At 41.1% G+C, this 21,446-nt stretch overlaps 2 protein-coding genes across 3 annotated transcripts in view; one reads left to right on the top strand and one right to left on the bottom strand.

Annotated features, from left to right (window-relative positions):
* Positions 1-17,293, bottom strand: part of LOC115145357 (N(G),N(G)-dimethylarginine dimethylaminohydrolase 1-like) — a 118,602-nt gene extending 101,309 nt beyond the window's left edge. The window contains exon 1 of one of the 2 annotated variants that reach the window (XM_029686853.2): positions 16,841-17,293. In XM_029686853.2, coding sequence (XP_029542713.1) covers positions 16,841-16,918 — 78 coding nt within the window. In that variant the 5' untranslated portion in view covers positions 16,919-17,293. Of the gene's footprint in view, positions 1-12,265; positions 12,841-16,840 lie in introns of those variants that run through there. The other variant, XM_029686852.2, reaches the window with a different exon arrangement.
* An 815-nt stretch (positions 17,294-18,108) lies between these two features.
* On the top strand, positions 18,109-21,149 carry LOC115145355 (CCN family member 1-like). The gene is made up of 5 exons (XM_029686851.2): positions 18,109-18,507; positions 18,739-18,958; positions 19,353-19,697; positions 19,828-20,030; positions 20,166-21,149. Exons 1-5 carry the CDS (start codon positions 18,460-18,462, stop codon positions 20,466-20,468), a joined length of 1,119 nt encoding a protein of 372 aa, XP_029542711.1. The 5' UTR covers positions 18,109-18,459; the 3' UTR covers positions 20,469-21,149.
* The last annotated feature ends 297 nt before the right edge of the window (positions 21,150-21,446 follow it).

Raw genomic sequence — 21,446 nt, 5'->3', positions numbered from 1 at the left:
AGCAATATATACACATTATTATAATAAACAAAGTATAAATTATATTTAAGTTTCTAATGAAATTTCCATATATAAACAATCAAAATGGCTGATAAATGCAATTGAAAACAGCAAAGTGTCGCACCACAACAAAATCTTGATTCTTGATAAAAACGCATCAAAGGGATATTGTCCATAAATCAAAACCATGAATTAAACCAACATTTAGACGGAACAAAATATACATGAAGCCACTACTACAGGCCATCAAGTTACAAATACAGGCATCAAAATTAAAATGACCATAGTATTAAAACTGCTGACCACAACTGCATGTCAGACAAATACCCATAATGCAATGGAATAAGAGGAATAACATCAAAAAGGAATTACTTACAATCATCAAGGATGCCAAACAAACTCAAACAATGGAGAAAATCAGGAAGTACAATTCAAAGATGTACAGTTGAAGTCAGAAGTTTACATAAACCTAAGCCAAATACATTTAAACTCAGATTCACACTTCCTGACATTTAATCCTAGTAAAAAATCCCTGTCTTAGGTCAGTCAGGATCACAACTTTATTTTAAGAATGTGAAATTTCAGAATAATAGTAGAGAATTATTTATTTCAGCTTTTATTTATTTCATCACATTCCCAGTAGGTCAGAAGTTTACAATAACTAAATTAGTATTTGGTAGCATTGCCTTTAAATTGTTTAACTTGGGTCAAACGTTTTGGGTAGCCTTCCACAAGATTCCCACAATAAGTTGAGTGAATTTTGGCCCATTCCTCCTGACAGAGCTGGTATAACTGAGTCAAGTTTGTAGGCCTCCTTACTCGCACATACTTTTTCAGTTCTGCCCACAAATTTTATATGGGATTGAGGTCAGGGCTTTGTTTTGTGATGGCCACTCCAATACCTTGACTTTGTTGTCCTTAAGCCATTTTGCCATAACTTTGTAAGTATGCTTGGAGTCATTGTCCATTTGGAAGACCCATTTGCGACCTGCAGCAAAGCACCCCCACAACATGATGCTGCCACCCCCGTGCTTCATGGTGTTCTACGGCTTGCAAGACTCCCCCTTTTCCCTCCAAACATAACAATGGTCATTATGACAGTCCTATTTTGTTTCATCAGACCAGAGGACATTTCTCCAAAAAGTATGATCTTTGTCCCCATGTGCAGTTGCAAACCGTAGTCTGGCATTTTTATGGCGGTTTTGGAGCAGTGCTTCTTCCTTGCTGAGCGGCCTTTCAGGTTATGTGTTTATAGGACTCACTTTCACTGTGGATATAGACACTCCTGTACCTGTTTCCTCCAGCGTCTTCAAAAGGTCCTTTGCTGTTGTTCTGGCATTGATTTGCACTTTTCGCACCAAAGTACGTTCATCTCTAGGAGACAGAATGCGTCTCTTCTTGAGCGGTATGACGGCTGCGTGGTCCCATGGTGTTTATACTTGCATACTATTGTTTGTACAGATGAACGTGGTACATTCAGGTGTTTGGAAATTTCTCCCAAGGATGAACCAGACTTGTGGAGGTCTACAATTCTTTTTCTGATGTCTTGGCTGATTTCTTTTGTTTTTCCCATGATGTCAAGCAAAGAGACACTGAGTTTGAAGGTAGGCCTTGAAATACATCCACAGGTACACCTCCAATTGACTCAAATTATGTCAATTAGCCTACCAGAAGCTTCTAAAGCCATGATATAATTTTCTGGAATTTTCCAAGCTGTTTAAAGGCAAAGTCAACTTAGTGTATGTAAACTTCTGACCCACTGGAATTGTGATACAGTGAATTAATCTGTCTGTAAAACAATTGTTGGAAAGATTACTTGCGTCATGCACAAAGTAGATGTCCTAACCGACTTGCCAAAACTATAATTTGTTCACAAGAAATTTGTGGAGTTGTTTGAAACACGAATTTCAATGACTCTAACCTAAGTGTATGTAAACTTTCAACTTTATTTCTATAGATCCATTTCAAAAGGTGCAAAAACCGCACAGGATTTAACATCTTGGACAGTGCCTTGGTGTGGTGTAGCTCATCTGATGCAGGCAGGCCTATAGTGGAGCTCCGTGGAGCTCCGTGGTGCTAATGGACAACAGCGCCTCTGTTTAGCGAGCCATGGAATTCTTCAGTTTGTGGGCAATTAGACATTCAATAGACACAATTAGTTGTAATGCACATATGAAAATCATAGCTGGCACGCAGCTCATTAGAAATGGTAGGATAAATTGTAAATTGGCACTCCACACAAAAAAAGGTTGCTGACCAGTTTTACAGAATTTGGCTATATTTAACCAACTGGCCTCCCAATCGCAGACCATGTGTAAGCATGCCAGCCCAGGACCTCCACATCCGGCTTCTTCACCTGCGGGATCGTCTGAGACCAGCCACCTGATGAAACTGAGTAGTATTTCTGTCTGTAATAAAGCCCCTTTGTGGAGAAAAACGTATTCTGATTGATTGGGCTTGGCTTCCTAGTGGGTGCACCTGGTTCCCAAGTGAGTGGGTCTATGCCCTCCCAGGCCCACCCATGACTGTGCCCCTGCCCAGCTATGTGGAATCAATAGATTAGGGCCTAAGTATTTATTTAAATGGACTGATTTCCATATGAACTGTAAAAATCACTGAAATTGTTGCATGTTGCGTTTAGATTTGTGTTCAGTATAGCTATGATCCCCCTTATATCTTAATGTAATGACATAAAATAAAATGTCAGATTTTTATCAACAGCTGTAACAAGTTGTCCAGTGTAGGACATCTTTACTGGTACCCTAGTTTAAAGAAAGACCCATATACATATTTCCCATAAACAATATACCATTTCTATTCAATAACACAACTAAAATATATTCTAATATAGTTTCTGTCCACATATTAAGTGGCTCTTACAACCAGTTTTTCGTTCCCCTTTAACAACTAAATTCTCTTTGTTGAAGAAGCCTCTGGACTTCACAAGGATGAGCCTGATTACAAATTCTGTCAAATGTCAACGAGTGTCCTCTTGGTATATAATCTCCAAAGTGAAGAACATCGTTAGAGCTTCCACCATTGGGTTACATGAGACCAGGATTCATTTTTTCAAAAACAAAGCCTACTCCAATTTACCACTGCCTTCCATAGCCATGAATAACTTATTAATGCATTAGGCAAGCGCCTTATGAGGGTTACAAAAACAAGATCACTTAAAGGGATACTGATAGATTCTGGCAATTAAGATGGACCCATGGATATCATTTGTATGTCTCTGAGTGCAGTATGAAGGAAGTTAGCATTGGCTCACGAAACTACATCTAACTAGCGCTTCGGGTGAAAAGTTTGAATCAAATCAAATCAAATGTTACTGGTCACATACCCATATTTAGCAGATGTTATTGCGGGTGCAGAGAAATGCTGGTGTTCCTAGTTCCAACGGTGCAGTAGTATCTAAAAACAACTCACAACAATACACACAAACAGTGTTTATATGAAGTCTGGTTCATCTAACCAGTAAATTGGCAGTGGGAGTCACAAATAACTAACTAAGAGGGCTGGGATCTGGGATACAAAGAGGGCTGTGCTTTCTTCCCTATGTCCCAGCCAATAAAGCATGGTTAATCCAGACTGAATTCTGTGCTCACGGTGACATACACACACACACAAACACACACACACCGATAGGCTATAATATAAGCTCTTTATTGATGCTGGACTCATTTACCTCTGGGATCAGAAGACAGCGGCTGTGCCAATTATGGAGAAAACAGCCTGTTTGTTTGTCAGTGGAAAGAAAAGAAGAGAATCCACATGTAAGACTTGTAGAGAAGCATGTTAATACCCCTGAGGTTTTGTATGAGAGTGTCGAATTTTGTCAAGATAAACATGAATTGCTTATTTGATTTAACAGAAGTTTCGATGTACTGATATAAGTGTGATGCACGTCACATCCCGAAACTTTAAGAAAGAAACTTGTATAACACACACACACAAAAGTGAAATAGAAAGGTAAACGCAGTGATCAGGTTGGTTCCACCATGCTAATCATAACCACCATTGATAATGTAATCATTGCCCACTGTGTGTATGTGTTTGTGCATGACCAACAAGTATTTCTGACACGTTTGCCAAGATAGACCCCTTATTAGGGGTGTGCCAACATGGCCATACAGTATTTCTGACATGTTTGCCAAGATAGACCCCTTATTAGGGGTGTGCCAACATGGCCATACAGTATCTCTGACATGTTTGCCAAGATAGACCCCTTATTAGGGGTGTGCCAACATGGCCATACAGTATTCGAAATCATATCCGTAAATAGCCAGTTGATAGTCGGATCGGATGATACTCGTGAAAAAACGTAAATGTTTGTAGATGTTGGCAAAATACCTATCTCCCTGCACGTTTATAGACCAACCAAGCTGCAAATTAGGAGCCGTTGAGGTGTGTGTCTGACCTGTGTCTGTGTCTTCAAACTTGCAGTGGAAAGACAAGTTTGCTATCAATCAGAATGCGCGTCAGTGTTTCGTTTTCCTTACCCTCACCCCGCTTGTTAGATAATATGCACATTGATAGCAAACTTCCTTTCCTTTTGATGTATCATGGTAGGAGGCTAACAGTAGGCAGCAGCAGTCTGAATGACCAGACCAAAACAGCGAAGTGAAGGTGATTGTGTGAAATTCTGAAGCGAATGGACAGCTTCACTCTATCCAATCAGAGCAGCAGGATCAACATACAGCCCACCCGTCTTTTTACAGGTAAACTAGCCAGTTGAGTGATTTAAAACCTCCCTTGACTGACTGACATGAGAAAGATGCGTGCATGCATGCTGGCAACCACACCCCCCTCCCAGATCACGGATAATTACTTAAAACTACTCAGATCATAATCGTATCCAGAAAATTGTCCATATCCATTACGATACTCGTTTTGTCCGACTACTCGGCACACCTCTACCCATTACCACCAGACAAAATGCCGATAGGCACAGTACCTGTATCGGCAGGGAATGACAACGAAAGGTGAAAGGTGAACATTGTTATATTAGCTTATCACTGCTTCTTTGGTATTATGTAAAGGATTGTTACTTCTACATGGACCTGTTACTACATTTGAAAGTTATCAAACCATTTAGTTTAGAATATCTACATACATTTAGCAATTGCATTCTTCTCATATTACTCTGTAGTCTACTGACCTATTCAATGCTTTCTATGGCATCTCTGCCTATAGTTATTGAATTCAACCTGCAGGGGGTTTGTTTGTTGTGATTGAGTGGGGGGAAACAGCTGCTGGCAAGGTTCTGACAGATGGGTGTGTCTTGGTGGTGGCAAGACGAAACTAAACCCTAAGCATTAGCTCTGGGAGCTAACACCCGTCTTCAGGTCTCTTCACGCAAGCATAGTTCTCTGATCCACCAATGTGACCAACCGAGTCTCGATACCAGGTCTTCTGCCCGACTCTAATACTTCAGACTTGGTAGGGCATTACGACTCTTTATGTCATGGTCATAAAGGCTTTATGAAAGCTAAATGTTACATGATCACAACTCAATGTGACCAACCGAGTCTCGATACCAGGTCTTCTGCCCGACTCTAATACTTCAGACTTGGTAGGGCATTACGACTCTTTATGTCATGGTCATAAAGGCTTTATGAAAGCTAAATGTTACATGATCACAACTCAATGTGACCAACCGAGTCTCAATACCAGGTCTTCTGCCCGACTCTAATACTTCAGACTTGGTAGGGCATTACGACTCTTTATGTCATGGTCATAAAGGTTTTATGAAAGCTAAATGTTACATGATCACAACTCAATGTGACCAACCGAGTCTCGATACCAGGTCTTCTGCCCGACTCTAATACTTCAGACTTGGTAGGGCATTACGACTCTTTATGTCATGGTCATAAAGGCTTTATGAAAGCTAAATGTTAAATGATCACAACTCTAAGTAAACCGTGCCTCTTCCATTTTATACAGTCAAACACTACACTGAATGGACACACTTTAGTCAGATACAAAAGAGTCTAGCTGACCAAACCTTTGACCAATACATTTCCTGTATGTCGAGAGCCATTATGAACCCCAGGAGGTTTACAGATCAATATCCTCTCCCAATGGTATGGCTGGGGCCCATTAGCAGCCCTCACCCGGAGGGTGAGGCTGATACGATATGACAGGGGCTTTCAGAGAGCTCGTCCAAACTTCAAACACACTGTCACCAGCAGGGTTACAAAGGGTCGGAAACTTTCCGGTAAATCTCCGGAAAGTAAATTTTCTATGGGAAGTTATTAAGCCCTGGAATTTGGGAAATGTTACTTAAATTCACCCAAAAAGTTCTTATAACAGTGAACCTTTCTTGTGGGATACACATAAGACAATTCTAGGTCTTGTGGCATATTTTGGTTAAACTATCCCCAATTCATTGGAATTGCAACCCTCTGCATGCACAGTGCATTGTTCCATCACATGTGCAGGTGATTCTCAAGATCTTGCGCACTAATAATATGCTATTGAGCTCCACTACTACACTGTCTGAGCCAAGGACTACATACTTTCTGGTAAGTTTTGATTACAATACTGGGTGGGGTGAATATATTTTATGTGACATACATGATTTTTTGTTAACTAGAAAATAGTTGCCTACAGCAAAGTGTGTTTAATTTCTAACTTGTTAACAATTTCTGCTAGTTGTGGGTTTTAGCTTGAGCCTGCTAACCGAGGAGTTTTAATTCACCTGTTTCCATACATGTTTAATTTGAAAACATTTATTTTACAAAGGAGTTATTTAATCTAACTGCTTAACTATTTATCTGTATGTGGAATTGTATTATTATTATTATTATTTTTTACTCATTTTTATCTGATCTTTACAGGAAAATGCCACTGGCACCATCTGAAGTATGGATACATTTCACCCCAGTAATGTGAAAGGAAAAGCTGTGTACATTTGCAAATACTGTATGTAGTCAGAGAAATGCTGATGAATGTCTTGCTCGAGCTGTGTATGCAACTGGTTCACATCTGATGCTCACAGGCAATGTGTATTGGAAGAGATTTCTGAATGTTCGTTGCCCAGCATACACCCCTCCAACCAGACATGCTTTATCTACTCATTTGCTGGATGCAGAGTTCAAGTGAAGGTCAAGCAAATCATAGAGGAAGCAGACTATTGCAATCATCTCTGATGGGTGGTCAAATGTTCGTGGGCAATGAATAATTAACTACATCATCTCCACCCCTCAACCAGTATTCTACAAGAGCACAGACAATGGACAACAGACACAGCGATCTCTACATTGCAGTTAAGCTGAAGGCAGTCATCAATGACCTTGGACCACAGAAGGTATTTGCATTGGTGACAGATAATGCTGCGAACATGAAGCCTGCTTGGTCTAAAGTGGAGGAGTCCTACCCTCACATCACACCAATTGGCTGTGCTGCTCATGCATTTAATCTGCTCCTCAAGGACATCATGGCACTGAAAACAATGGATACACTCTATAAGAAAGCCAAGGGTCATCAAGTTATAGCAACAATCTTCCTCACCAAGCAAAGTGAGAAGAATAAGAGCACCACATTGAAGCTGCCCAGCGACACCCGTTGGGGTGGTGTTGTCATCATGTTTGACAGTCTCCTGGAGGGGTAAGAGTCTCTCCAAGAAATGGCCATGTCACAGTCTGCCGATATGGACAGCCCCATCAAGAGGATCCTCCTGGATGATGTATTTTGGGAGAGAGTGGTAAGCAGCCTGAAACTCATGAAACCTATAGCAGTAGCCATTGCCCAGATTGAGGAAGACAATGCCATCCTGTCTGATGTTCAGACTCTGCTTGCAGATGTAAGAGAAGAAATCTGTACTGCCCTGCCCACTTCACTGTTGCTCCAAGCAGAGGAAACTGCAGTTCTGAAATACATCAAAAAGCGTGAAGACTGCCTTAAGCTCATACACGCTGCAGCGTACATGTTGGACCCCAAGTATGCTGGCAAGAGCATCCTGTCTGGTGCAGAGATCAACAAGGCCTATGGTGTCATCATTACCGTGTCTCGCCACCTTGGCCTGGATGAGGACAAGGTTCTGGCAAAGAACACTTCCACGCAAGGGCTTTGGATGGAGATGCAATATGGCTGTCGTGCTAAAATAACTCATCAGCCACCTGGTGGAAGGGACTTGGTGGATCTGAGGCTCTTTCCCCTGTTGCCTCCGTCGTCCTCCAAATCCCATCAACATCAGCCGCCTCAGAGCACAACTGGTCCTTGTTTGGGAACACACACACACCAAAGCACGCAACCAAATGTGAGGCTTTTTGAGCCTGACAACGAGCCATCCTCAACAAGGTTGGAAAGTGACAGTATAGATAAGGCCTCAGAGTCTGATGTTCTAGAGGTGGACATTGAGGAGGTCCAGGGAGAAGACATGGAAGTCTGAGAGGAAGACAACCAAAGCTCTAGTTTCTAGACTATCATTTTACAGATGTTGAATACATTGGGAGATACGATGGATCACTGGGGATCATTCAAGATTCCCGTTCTTTTGTTGTTCAGTGAAATCATCCCATGTCAAGAGTCAACTCATTTAATTAAAGTTCAATTCGTAACTAAATAGTTATTTTTCTATTGGAAGGATTTAATCATTTGCAATGATGTCTACTTATGATAAGGTAAAAGGTTTATGTCTCCATATGACATGGTAAATACATGTATATCCAATGCAAAAAACATCCCCATATATTCCCGTTAATTCCCACGAAATGTTTCCACCTCTGAATATATCCCAAAATGTGCAACTTTAGTCAACAGACAGAGGACAGGGAAAAGCACATTTAGTCTACAACCCAGGGTGCACATACAGTTGAAGTCGGAAGTTTACATTCACCTTAGCCAAATACATTTAAACTCAGTTTTTCACAATTCCTGACATTTAATCCTAGTAACAATTCCCTGTCTTAGGTCAGTTTGACCTTTCAGGTTATGTCAATATAGGACTCGTTTTACTGTGGATATAGATACTTTTGTACCTGTTTCCTCCAGCATCTTCAAAAGGTCCTTTGCTGTTGTTCTGAGATTGATTTGCACTTTTCGTACCAAAGTACGGTCATTTCTAGGAGACAGAACGGGTCTCCTTGAGCGGTATGATGGCTGCGTGGTCCCATGGTGTTTACTTGGGTACTATTGTTTGTACAGATGAACGTGGTACCTCCAGGCGTTTGGAAATTGCTCCCAAAGATGAACCAGACTTGTGGAGGTCTACGCTTTTTTTCTGATGTCTTGGCTGATTTCTTTTGATTTTCCCATGATGTCAAGCAAAGAGGTACTGAGTTTGAAGGTAGGGCTTGAAATACACAGTACACCTCCAATTGACTCCAATTGACTCAAATTATGTCAATTAGCCTATCAGAAGCTTCTAAAGCCATGACATCATTTCTGGAACTTTCCAAACTGTTTAAAGGCACAGTGAACTTAATGTATGTAAACCTCTGACCCACTGGAATTGTGATACAGTGAAATAGTCTGTCTGTAAATAATTGTTGGAAACATTACTTGTGTCATGCACAAAGTAGATGTCCTAACCGACTTGCCAAAACTATAGTTTGTTAACAAGAAATTTGTGGATTGGTTGAAAAACGAGTTTTAATGACTCCAACCTAAGTGTATGCAAACTTCCGACTTCTACTGTAAATACTGTGCATACATTTAGTCTGTTTATATTCACACAGTCTCCTTTATTAGGGTACACTATTAAGTAAACAGGCAGCAGAAATATCCCTGTCCATAGCCTGCTGTTAGTATAACTTATTGGTGTAATATGGACAGTATACCACAAAAATAACGTTTTGCTTTCAATGGACTGACATGCATTGCAGTAATCTGCTCTTTCTGTATGCAAGAGCCCTCTGCCTAGGAATTATGGCTGTTTCAATTAAAGCATCTATTTCGACAGATCAGATGATGAGATGCAGATGCTTTCTCATTACTGTGTGTGCTCTGGTACTCTGTGCAAACAGGGAATCACAGTTTACAATGTAATATATTTTGACAGCTCACATCTGACTAGACAGCTGTCAGTATTAACCACATCAAAGGTTATGGTAGAAAATGTCTTTATAAAGCATTGCATTTGACAATATACGTCATGTAAAGCACAATGCTCATCATCTACTCTTGTTATTGCTAACATAGGCTACTAATGTCGAGTTCTGCCAGGAATGAGGAGGCTAAGGCTTCACCCATCTCATATGTATATACTGTATTCTATTCTACTGAATCAATGACACTCCGACATCGCTATTCCTAATATTTACAGCACCAGTTTAGACACACCTACTGTACTCATTCAAGGGTTTTTCTTTATTTTCACTACTTTATTTTCACTTATTCTACATTGTAGAATAATAGTGAGGACATCAAAACAATGAAATAACACGTGGAATCATGTAGTCACCAAAAAAAAGTGTTAAACAAATCAAAACATATTTTATATTTGAGATTCCACAAAGTCCACGAAGTAGCCACCTTTTGCCTTAATGACAGCTTTGCACACTCTTGGCATTCTCTCAACCAGCTTCATGAGGTAGTCACCTGGAATGCATTTCAATTAACAGGTGTGCCTTGTTAAAAGTTCATTTGTGGAATTCCTTTCCTTCTTAATGTGTTTGAGCCAATCAGTTGTGTTGTGACAAGGTAGGGGTGGTATACAGAAGATAGCCTTATTTGGTAAAAGACCAAGTCCATATTATGGCAAGAACAGCTCAAATAATCAAAGAGAATTGACAGGCCATCATTAATATAAGACATGAAGGTCAGTCAATCCCAAAATTGTCAAGAACTTTGAAAGTTTCTTCAAGTGCAGTCGCAAAAACAATCGAGCACTATGATGAAACTGGCTCTCATAAGGACCGCCACAGGAAAGGAAGACCCAGAGTTGCCTCTGCTGCAGAGGATAAGTTAATTAGAGTTACCAGCCTCAGATTGCAGCCCAAATAAGTTCTTCACAGAGTTCAAGTAACAGACACATCTCAACATCAACTGTTCAGAGACTGCGTGAATCAGGCCTTCATGGTCAAATTACTGAAAAGAAACCACTACTAAAGGACTCCAATAATAAGAAGAGACTTGCTTGGGCCAAGAAACACGAGCGATGGACATTACACCATTAGAAATCTGTCCTTTGGTCTGATGAGTCCAAATGTGAGATTTTTGGTTCCAACCACCGTGTCTTTGTGAGACGCAGAATAGGTGAACGGATTATCTCTGCATGTGAAGCATGGAGGAGGAGGTGTGATGGTGTGGGGCTGCTTTGCTGGTGAATTCAAGGCACAGCATTCTGCAGTGATACACTATCCCATCTGGTTTGGTCTTAGTGGGACTATCACTTTTTCTTTTACAGGACAATGACCCAAAACACACCTCCAGGCTGTGTAAGGGCTATTTGACCAAGAAGGAGAGTGATGGAGTGCTGCATCAGATGACATGGCCTCCACAATCACCCGACCTCAACCCAGTTGAGATGGTTTGGAATGAGTATGACCACAGAGTGAAGGAAAAACAGCCAACAAGTGCTCAGCATCTGTGGGAACTCCTTCAAGACTGTTGGAAAAGCATTCCTCATGAAGCTGGTTGAGCGAATGCCAAGAGTGTGCAAAGCTATCATCAAGGCAAAGGATGGCTACTTTGAAGAAACTCAAATATACAATATATAACACTTTTTTGGCTACTACATGGTTCCATATGTGTTATTTCATAGTGTTGATGTCTTCACTATTATTCTACAATGTAGAAAATAGTAAAAATAAAGGAAAACCCTTGAATGAGTAGGTGTGTCCAAACTTTTGACTGGTAGTGTATATATTTCTTAATTCCTTTCATTAACTTTTACATATGTGTGTATTGTTGTGAATTGTTAGATACTACTGCACTGTTGGAGCTAGGAACACAAGCATTTCGCTACACCCGCAATAACATCTGCTAAAAATGTGTACTTATGTGACCAATAACATTTGAGTTGGACAGCGGTGTCTTAACCCTCGTGTGACTGTGACCATATTATCTGATCATCTTTCCAAGGGCGTTGGCGTTCTGATGATGGCTAATCACATATCCCTTCCTTTGTAGCCTATTACTGTTACAATGTAGCTATAATCTCGATATGAGGTTGACAGTTATACATATACGATACATTAATACCAAAGATGACAACAGCAGTATATATTCATGCTCCAAATAAAGAAATGGTCAACTGAGACTTGATTTTTCTATAATATATATATACATATTATATACACACACACACTTTATTTACCTCTTTCCTTCTGCTCTCTGCCCCGGGTCTGGTGATCAGAGCGGTGTCACCGCAAACCACAGCGACATCCTCCACGAACACACAGTCCGGGAGTGACTCATCGGCGGGGAGTTCTATCACCTGCAGCCCGAGTTTGTGCTTCAGAACCCCAACATATACCTCATGCTCCCGCTGAGCTTTCACCAGGTCCACGTCCAAAACGTTCATCCTCAGTGCCTCTTTAGCAAGGGATGAGGGGATAGCTCGTACAACGGCGTGAGTGAAGTTACCAAAACCTGTCATCACACCAGCCATGTTCCGTTAGCTGTTGTTGCCCTCAAATTGCTCAAACAAACAGCTCGAACCGTAGCCTATGCTAAACGTATGAGAGAGCAAATGCTGCCGGTTCTCTTTCTGTTGGTTAACCTTTGTTTGTTTGATTTTCTTTGTTTTTCTTTCTTTTTTTACGTACAGATCCACTTCGGTCAAATAGGCAACAAGCAAGCAAGTAGGTCTGATGACGTGCACTAACAAATCATCGACTTGTACCAATGTAGCAATTTCCAGTGAAGCGCACAGCAAATCCGGACAAGTGACAGTGTGGCTCTTAAACAGCGCAAGCAAGCACAGACGCCCTGGCTGTTACTTTGTAACAACTTTCTATTACTTTGTAACAACGTTTTACCATCGAGGAACAAATGGGTTACAAAATCACCACAGTGTCTAGACATAAAATAATGTAAATCAAGGCTAGTGTACAATCAGTAATCAAACCGTTATTCATATTTACAACCACCTGGGTTTTTCAGTCTTTTCATTCAAATACAAATTATTTTAGAATGTGTACATTCTTAAACATAGTGTATTTTGAAAAGTTGAGAATAATGGTCGCTGTCATCTCTGGCTTGTTACTGCCAATACCTGCCAGTTTAGCAGATTCAAATGCCAATGCAAAATAAAAATGGAAAGATTCTGCTCGGTGCTCTACTATTGACATGATTTCATAACCCTGGTTGACAATAACCCATTCTCCCCTGACCCCAGCTCAGAACAAAGGGCGCTTCTTTGACACAGTCCAAGGACAAGGAGGTGCAGTGGCTATTCTGAGCCATTCACTCTCCGATACACCTGCCCACTTGTGTTCAGACTACAGTGTCCCCCAGCAAATCAAAGTGTATGGCAATAATGGGAATACCAGATATTCACAGTGAACAAAACACATATTTTAGAATCATTTCTAATGTCAGCATACACCAGCATGTTATCGTCGCAGTATATGGGAATAACAGATTTCACATCACCACTGAAATATGAACAAAGCACATGTTTAATTTCTCTAATATTGGTCTTCTTAATGTAGTAGTCATAAGAGACCCATGGAAAGGGAAAGGAAAGGGAAAGGGGGATACCTAGTCAGTTGTACAACTGAATGCGTTCAACTGAAATGTGTCTTCCGCGTCATGGGAAAGGAGAGTCAAGAGTTCTTCAGCTTCTTATGGCCATTGGATGAAGGAGTGTATTGTATTTATCCTGCGCTGTGCTCAGTGTGCAGACTAAGCAGGGAAGATATTCCTATTCCTATTCTCTGTGGTGCCATCTAAGGAAGCCTCTGGGCTCAGCTTTGAATGGAATGTTTCTTCAGACTTCCTAAAGCACATTCTTCCACACCCCTGGACCAAAGTTTGTATTTTCTTGTTCCAGATACACTCAATTATCCTGACTGGTCCAAACATTCCAGGAGTCCCGCATTCCATTTTCCACTCCTGGATGGACTACCTGCTCTGTCAAAAAACCTCAGTCCTCCATTACACATTGTGTATGTCTGACTCTGTCTGGTACATTCTGCCCTAGAAAAATATCTCTCGCTCCCATGCTTAAGTGCTTGGGTTAGACTGAAGGAAACCTCTCATTGGCACACCTGGTACATTCAGAGAATCTGTGCTTATCCTAAATGCCACCTTTTCCCTATGGGCCCAGGTCAACAGTAGTCCGGTATAAAGGGAATCAGGTACCACTTGGGACGCAGCCTCTGAGATCTACCATAAACATTTGTGAAAACAGAAACAACCCATACACCAGGTCTGCGGTTGATTTAAACCTCAACAACAATACCAGCCTTTACTCTCTCTAGATCAATAAAAAGTCCTGCTAACACAGGGATAATATATAGTTTTGAGTGGCAAATAACACTAAGGTTCTGGCAAAGGCGGCAAGTCTTTCAACTGAATCTAATGTAAATGACCCATTGCTCTGACACAACAGTAGTACAGTAACTCTGTGTTTAGCCTACCTTGTAGAAATGGGGCACAGGGGCAGTCGCCCACCTATAACTCTGTGTTTAGCCTACCTTGTTTAAATGGGGCACAGGGGCAGTCGCCCACCTATAACTGTGTTTAGCCTACCTTGTTTAAATGGGGCACAGGGGCAGTCGCCCACCTATAACTCTGTGTTTAGCCTACCTTGTTTAAATGGGGCACAGGGGCAGTCGCCCACCTATAACTCTGTGTTTAGCCTACCTTGTATAAATGGGGCACAGGGGCAGTCGCCCACCTATAACTCTGTGTTTAGCCTACCTTGTTTAAATGGGGCACAGGGGCAGTCTCCCACCTATAACTCTGTGTTTAGCCTACCTTGTTTAAATGGGGCACAGGGGCAGTCACCCACCTATAACTCTGTGTTTAGCCTACCTTGTTTAAATGGGGCACAGGGGCAGTCGCCCACCTATAACTCTGTGTTTAGCCTACCTTGTTTAAATGGGGCACAGGGGCAGTCGCCCACCTATAACTCTGTGTTTAGCCTACCTTGTATAAATGGGGCACAGGGGCAGTCGCCCACCTATAACTCTGTGTTTAGCCTACCTTGTATAAATGGGGCACAGGGGCAGTCGCCCACCTATAACTCTTGCCCCCTGTCTAAAATGGACAGCTTTTGTGCAAGATGGCCTGACTGTTGTTTTGGAGTAACGTTATGCCCCGCCTGTAAAAAAAATAAAAAATAAATAAAATAAAAATAAAAAGTGTGCAGGAGAATACTAAAATGGCTGACATTCTCTACTCTATTATGGATTGGACTACCGTAGTGAGTTCTTCCACCATCCACCTACTTCAGATGCACTGACTGTCATTCCTTTGGCAGGCTAGGACACACAATAACAACACGCTGACTTCATAACACACATCTGTTAGGGCTGTAGGTAAAACAAAGGACATACCAGGTCCAGGAATAGAAAGACCCAAGTATTATGGAAGAGGGCTCTCTTGTGACTAAGCACAGTGTGTGTACATAAGAACACCCCATAACTCACTGAGCTTCCGTCCCAGAGTTCTATGAGCTGACATAGAGAGGAAGCTTCAACAACCACTGCATGTTATCCTTTGTTTGAACAGGCTTACAATAAACAGCCAATCATATATGGTCTTGTTCCGTTTTACACTAGTCTCTCTAGGACAATAGACTGGGATCCAGTGATTCATAAGGGGGATGGGGAAGAGGGGGATGGAAAATATCATCATTGCCATTACTACATGGATACACATTTCTAGCCCTGGTCGCCCTGGCGATGTTTCCTGAATGGGTAATTACAAGATTAATATCATTATGGGATGTTATTCAATGGTTCCATGGTGTACAGCACTGTTTCCTATAACATACACTGTGTCCTTGTAAGGGAAAGAGGAAAGAATCAGAACAATATGCTGGCAGAGCAGAACAATCAGAATCAGAAAAGCATCTTATTGAGCTCATGGGGTCAAACTCACCACACAGAGACTTACTGATGAGGTCATAATGGATATTGGAATGGCAGGATGGCATGGTTAAGGGTCCATTTATGTTTGGGAAACAAGCATCATCATCACCATCACTTGGATGACATAAGTATTACCTGGGGCTAGATACAATACACACACACACACCAACAACCAAAATAAACTAAATCCATATGGGCACATGGCAGTGCTCCATTGGGAATCTGACACTCAAAACAAACAGACATTTGTTGATGCCAACTGTCAAGCTGTGACATAATGCCAGTGTCATTTCGTGATCTTTAAAGTTGTTTGTCTGGTTTAATCGATGAAGAATCACAAGCTTTCAGATGAATGACAAATTATATAGCCCTCAGCTACATCAACACGACTCAAACAATGAGGAAAACAGTCACAACATTGAGGAAAATGTTAACAACCCAATGGGCACACACTGGTTGAACAAATGTTGTTTGCACTTCATTTCAATGAAATTACGTTGAACCAACGTGGAATAGACGTTGAATTGACATCTATGCCCAGTGGGAATGTCAAGCAAGTTAACCAAAGCATTACACCATCTAGTGTCTTAAACTGGAATTATGAAAATGTGGACAAATGAAAATAGAAATAAAGCAAGCGCGCATCAAGATACAGATGATTAAATATCAATCGGTACAGAAAGAATGATTGTCAAATTCCAACATCAAATGGAAAGGTTACAACGGATGACGGATCAGTTAAGATACTTCAAAATATTTGCACAGTAGGAACAAAGTGATAAAGCAATGGCGTATACAATACATTTTGAAACAAACGGATTATTAAAGGTAAAGTAAGAAAAACTCACCGTAGGGAGATTTCTCAGTGGTCTTGACAAACATTCTCCGTTAGTTATTTGTTCAGCGCTCTCAAAGTATCTCGTCATTTAAGTCTAAGGTATAAAGTTACTCAAAGAATATTTCCGGTCTTGTGTTTATGGTTATTATAAATAGGGGATTGTCATATCGTCCTTCGGTTAACAGTCTATTAACATTATTTTGGCAGGAAAAAAGCACGTTTTTCAAGCATTCTATAATCTTTGCTTTCTTGGTCAAATCCGGTTTGAAATGACTTCTAATCGTTGAATTTCTAAATTGTATCAAATGTAACTTATTTGAGACCCGAAGAATAGTAGGACTAGAAACTAGTTGGGTATTTTCTCCCCAAACTAACATCGTATGTAGAAAATTGGATCACTGTAGTAGATGTTTTCAAACGTGGTGGGCAGATTGCGTGAAAAGTAAATTAACCCAAGTAGGAATGCTAAAGAATATCCTGTATGAAGAACTTTAAAAACTCTTTAAACTGTCAGGAATGCTTTGTGGTTGGCTAGAGAAGGGGAGAAATATGTTAATAATGTAGGCTTCTGCCATACCAAATATGGCAATATTGTTACGTCTGAAGTCTGGTTCGCATCTGGAATAGTTTAGTTCTACGGAATAAAGGGGAGAGCGGGCCAAAAATAGAAACCATAAACTTTATTTCTCCCACTCTCAGACGCGCAAAGAAACTCCGAATACCGGGACTTCTCTCTCCTAAACTGTGTACAGTTACAGTAGCCTTCATTTAGAATAGCGGGAATATTGCAGCCTATTGACATATGGGCTATAATAAGACCTTCCCTTACAGAATGATTCTCATCATAAACGTATAAGGAGAAGCACTGACAGCATGACAATATATTTTTATTGCCTTGGCAACTGTTGCACAAATTACAGCAAAAGAGTTTGTAAAATAATAACACATTTAACAAATATATATCACGTAATAAAACACCTACATCAAAAGGATGGAAAATAAATAAAAACGACAATGTTACATTATCATATTTTTTATAATATTTATTATATTTGTATATAAGCCTATTACCCATAATGACAACAGCAGTCAAATGAATGGAAACAAACAGACCAAACTGCTATAAAAAAAAAGTTACATGTACCCTAAACCTATAACCTAAAAGCTGTGAGAAAACCAATAAAGAAAATAAAAAAAGGAAGAAAGGAGGATAGTATCGAAGGGAAACAGTGAGGGGAAAATGTGTTCAGTTCTAGGGAAAATGTAATTTAAGAAAAAAAAGTTAGACAGGGTGGTGCTTAGCTTGGATGGAAAACGCGCCAAGAAACATTCCTGGCATAGTTTTGGAACAGTTCAGCAGTCAGCCAACAACGACGTCAGCTTTCACTACAGTATAAAGGACAGGGGGTACTTAGCTTCAGCAGACTGCAACTTGCAACCAGAGCTCGAGCAACTCCTAAGACTCTAACCAAAGATACTAAAAAACAAACCAAACCGCTACAGACGAGACGACTGACTGCTACACTTAGGATAAAAAGACACTTGCAAAGACTTAAAGCAATATATCGAAAAGGAATAGCAAAAGAAGACCAATTTGATTCTTGAATAGAACAAGAGAAAAAGGCAAATATGTTCATTTGCTCAATCGTCGTGATGTTTATTGGAGCCTTCAACGTGGTAAGTTATTTTTCTATAAAATATTTCAGTTTAAAGTTTCTTGTCTTTATTGTCTGGGAAATACAACATTGTAGAACACTGGTTTGTAAACTTATTGCCTCTTACTAAATCATTTCCGCACTGTTTGAATAACGAACTAAAGAAGCTATGTAAATATAACCTAACGATGTCACTCTTTTAAGATGTTGGTTACAAAGTATCTATCATTAACGTGCTCGGTTATCCACGCAGGTTATTTCCTCCTCCTCCTGCCCCTCGGTATGCGAGTGCCCGAAGGAGATGACCAGGTGCGCACCTGGCGTGAGCCTCGTAGCGGATGGCTGCGGGTGCTGTAAGGTCTGCGCGAGACAACTCAATGAGGACTGCAGTCTGACCGAGCCTTGCGACCACACCAAAGGGCTGGAATGCAACTTTGGGGCCAGCTTCGGAGCTATGCGTGGCATCTGCCGTGGTAGGTGTCTCATTCAAATCCTACTATGCAGTAAACTGATCTTAGGTCTGAATAATGTTAGTTTTAAAGTTTGTAACCCTGTTAAAGTAATAGGGTAGAGTTAAGATGAACCAGTGAGAGAAAAGAGGACCATGTGATTTCAACTCAAAGGAATGTAACTCAGTGCCTCAGTCTAAACTCAGAAGTACAAACATCCTGCTCTAGTAGAAAGTGACCCCCCTCAGTGGCTCCTCTCCTTATAGGCAGCCCTAGCCTAGAACCTTCTGAGGAATTTTTACAGTTAAACCAAGCCTCCCTCTGCCAGCATCAGCCAGCTTGTGATTTGTGATGTCTATAGCAGACGCTATCCTTTTGAACAGAGGAATAACAGCCATTTCCACTCTCTTCTCCACAGCTAAGTCAGAGGGTAGACCCTGTGAGTACAACAGCAGGATTTACCAGAACGGAGAGAGCTTCCAGCCTAACTGCAAGCACCAGTGCACATGCATCGATGGGGCTGTGGGCTGCGTCCCCCTGTGCCCTCAGGAGCTCTCCCTGCCCAACTTGGGCTGTGCCAACCCAAGGCTGGTCAAGGTGGCAGGCCAGTGCTGCGAGGAGTGGGTGTGTGATGACGGCAAAGACACTGACATCATTGGCAAGCTGTTTGGCAAAGACAGCATGACTGACGAGTCAGAGAGCGACCTCACCAACAGGAATGAGCTCATCGCCATCGTCAAGGGAGGACTCAAGTCTCTACCTGGTAAGCAGCTTCTTTCTAGCAGCAGCCATTTTTCTATTTCAGCTTTCAACAATAACATTTTCCATTGACTCAAATGTTCAAGCCCATACCGGAACAGTTTGTAATGTTTGTTTGATCTTTCTCCTTACAGCTTTCAGAGTCCAGCCTGAGAGCCACATGTTTGAGAGCCAGAAGTGTGTTGTCCAGACCACTCCTTGGTCCCAGTGCTCCAAGACCTGTGGCACAGGCATCTCCACCAGAGTCACCAACAACAACAATGAGTGCAAGCTGGTCAAAGAGACACGCATCTGTGAAGTGCGACCATGCACCCAGTCTCCTTACTCCAGTCTTAAGGTAAGCGCAAGCCACTCAGACTATACTATACTGAAACATGTCATACTATCATTTCTTTTCTTTTAAATAACACTACTCAGCCTGTTTATGGAACCACTTGACTGACTGTTTCTCTCCCCTTGTTCCCCCTGACAGAAGGGAAAGAAGTGCAGCAGAACCAAGAAGTCTACCCAAGCTCAGAAGTTCACCTATGCCGGCTGCTCCAGCCTGAAGAAGTACAGATCCAAGTACTGTGGATCCTGTGTGGACGGCCGCTGCTGCAGCCCCCAGCAGACCCGCACCATCCGGATCAAGTTCCGCTGCGAGGACGGAGAGACCTTCAACAAGAATGTCATGATTATCGAGTCCTGCAAGTGCACCTTCAACTGTTCTCATTCCAACGAAGCCTCCTACCCCTTCTACAGACTCTTCAACGACATCCACAAGTTCAGAGACTAAATCAAATCTGATTGGGCTGAGAACCGACCACTGAGAGATCCCGAAACAACAACGTTGACAGACCAATGGCAGTCCATCTAAACGCAGGGGTCCAACTTAACCGGCCAATGAACTATCAACTTCCTGTTGTAACTAGATTCCCAAGGAATTATGGGCTTACATCATGAGGACCTTATGAAGTGCACTGTCTGCTGTGACTGAATCAGCATTCTCAATCAAGATTCGCTTCATACTACTGGAGCATCATAGTAGCTTCGTTATGGAGCAAAATGTAAATTAACATGTGTAAATGACAACGTTAGTATGTTTAAATCAATTCGCTGTCTATATTTTCGACCGATACATACCAACCAGGCATGACCCCAAAAAACGTTTGACTTGTGTGTATATAGATGTTGTATGGATATGCACATACGTAACTTAATTTAGTATACCACGATCCCGTAACCGAAGGAACCAAGACACCATGTTACTGTGGTTCCATTCCTTCCTGACATGGGCATATATGTTCATGTTTTGTGGCAGCTATCGAACTTCCCAACGTTATCAAGAAAGACAAAGTGAAACGTGAAATAAATCAATTCATGTTTTTATTATTGTTATTAATATTATTTATCAAAAAAAATGTAGCTACTTTATTTGGATATTATGTGTCTTACTGGAATAAATTGTAAAAAATGATTTAATTTTATATGTTAAAAAATAAAACATATTTATTTATGAAATGTAAACACCATCTTTGTTTCCTTTTTTGATCAAACCGGAGACGGTTGACCAATAACTATCAGGTTACTGAGCTGAACATCTTCATTAGGAAGAGTAAACAACAGTACATAATGTACATACATATAGGATCATATTACAGAGAGAGAGGGAGGTCAAACAAAGTCACAATATACAGTGGTGGAACTCCATTAGTGATACCATGGACATTCTCACTATAATGACTCCAACAGAGTGATCGTTCTGGGCAGATCT

The sequence above is a fragment of the Oncorhynchus nerka genome, linkage group LG17, assembly GCF_034236695.1.
Source record: "Oncorhynchus nerka isolate Pitt River linkage group LG17, Oner_Uvic_2.0, whole genome shotgun sequence".
In the NCBI taxonomy this organism is placed as follows: Eukaryota; Metazoa; Chordata; class Actinopteri; order Salmoniformes; family Salmonidae; genus Oncorhynchus; species Oncorhynchus nerka.
This window is presented reverse-complemented; position numbering and strand designations above follow the sequence as displayed.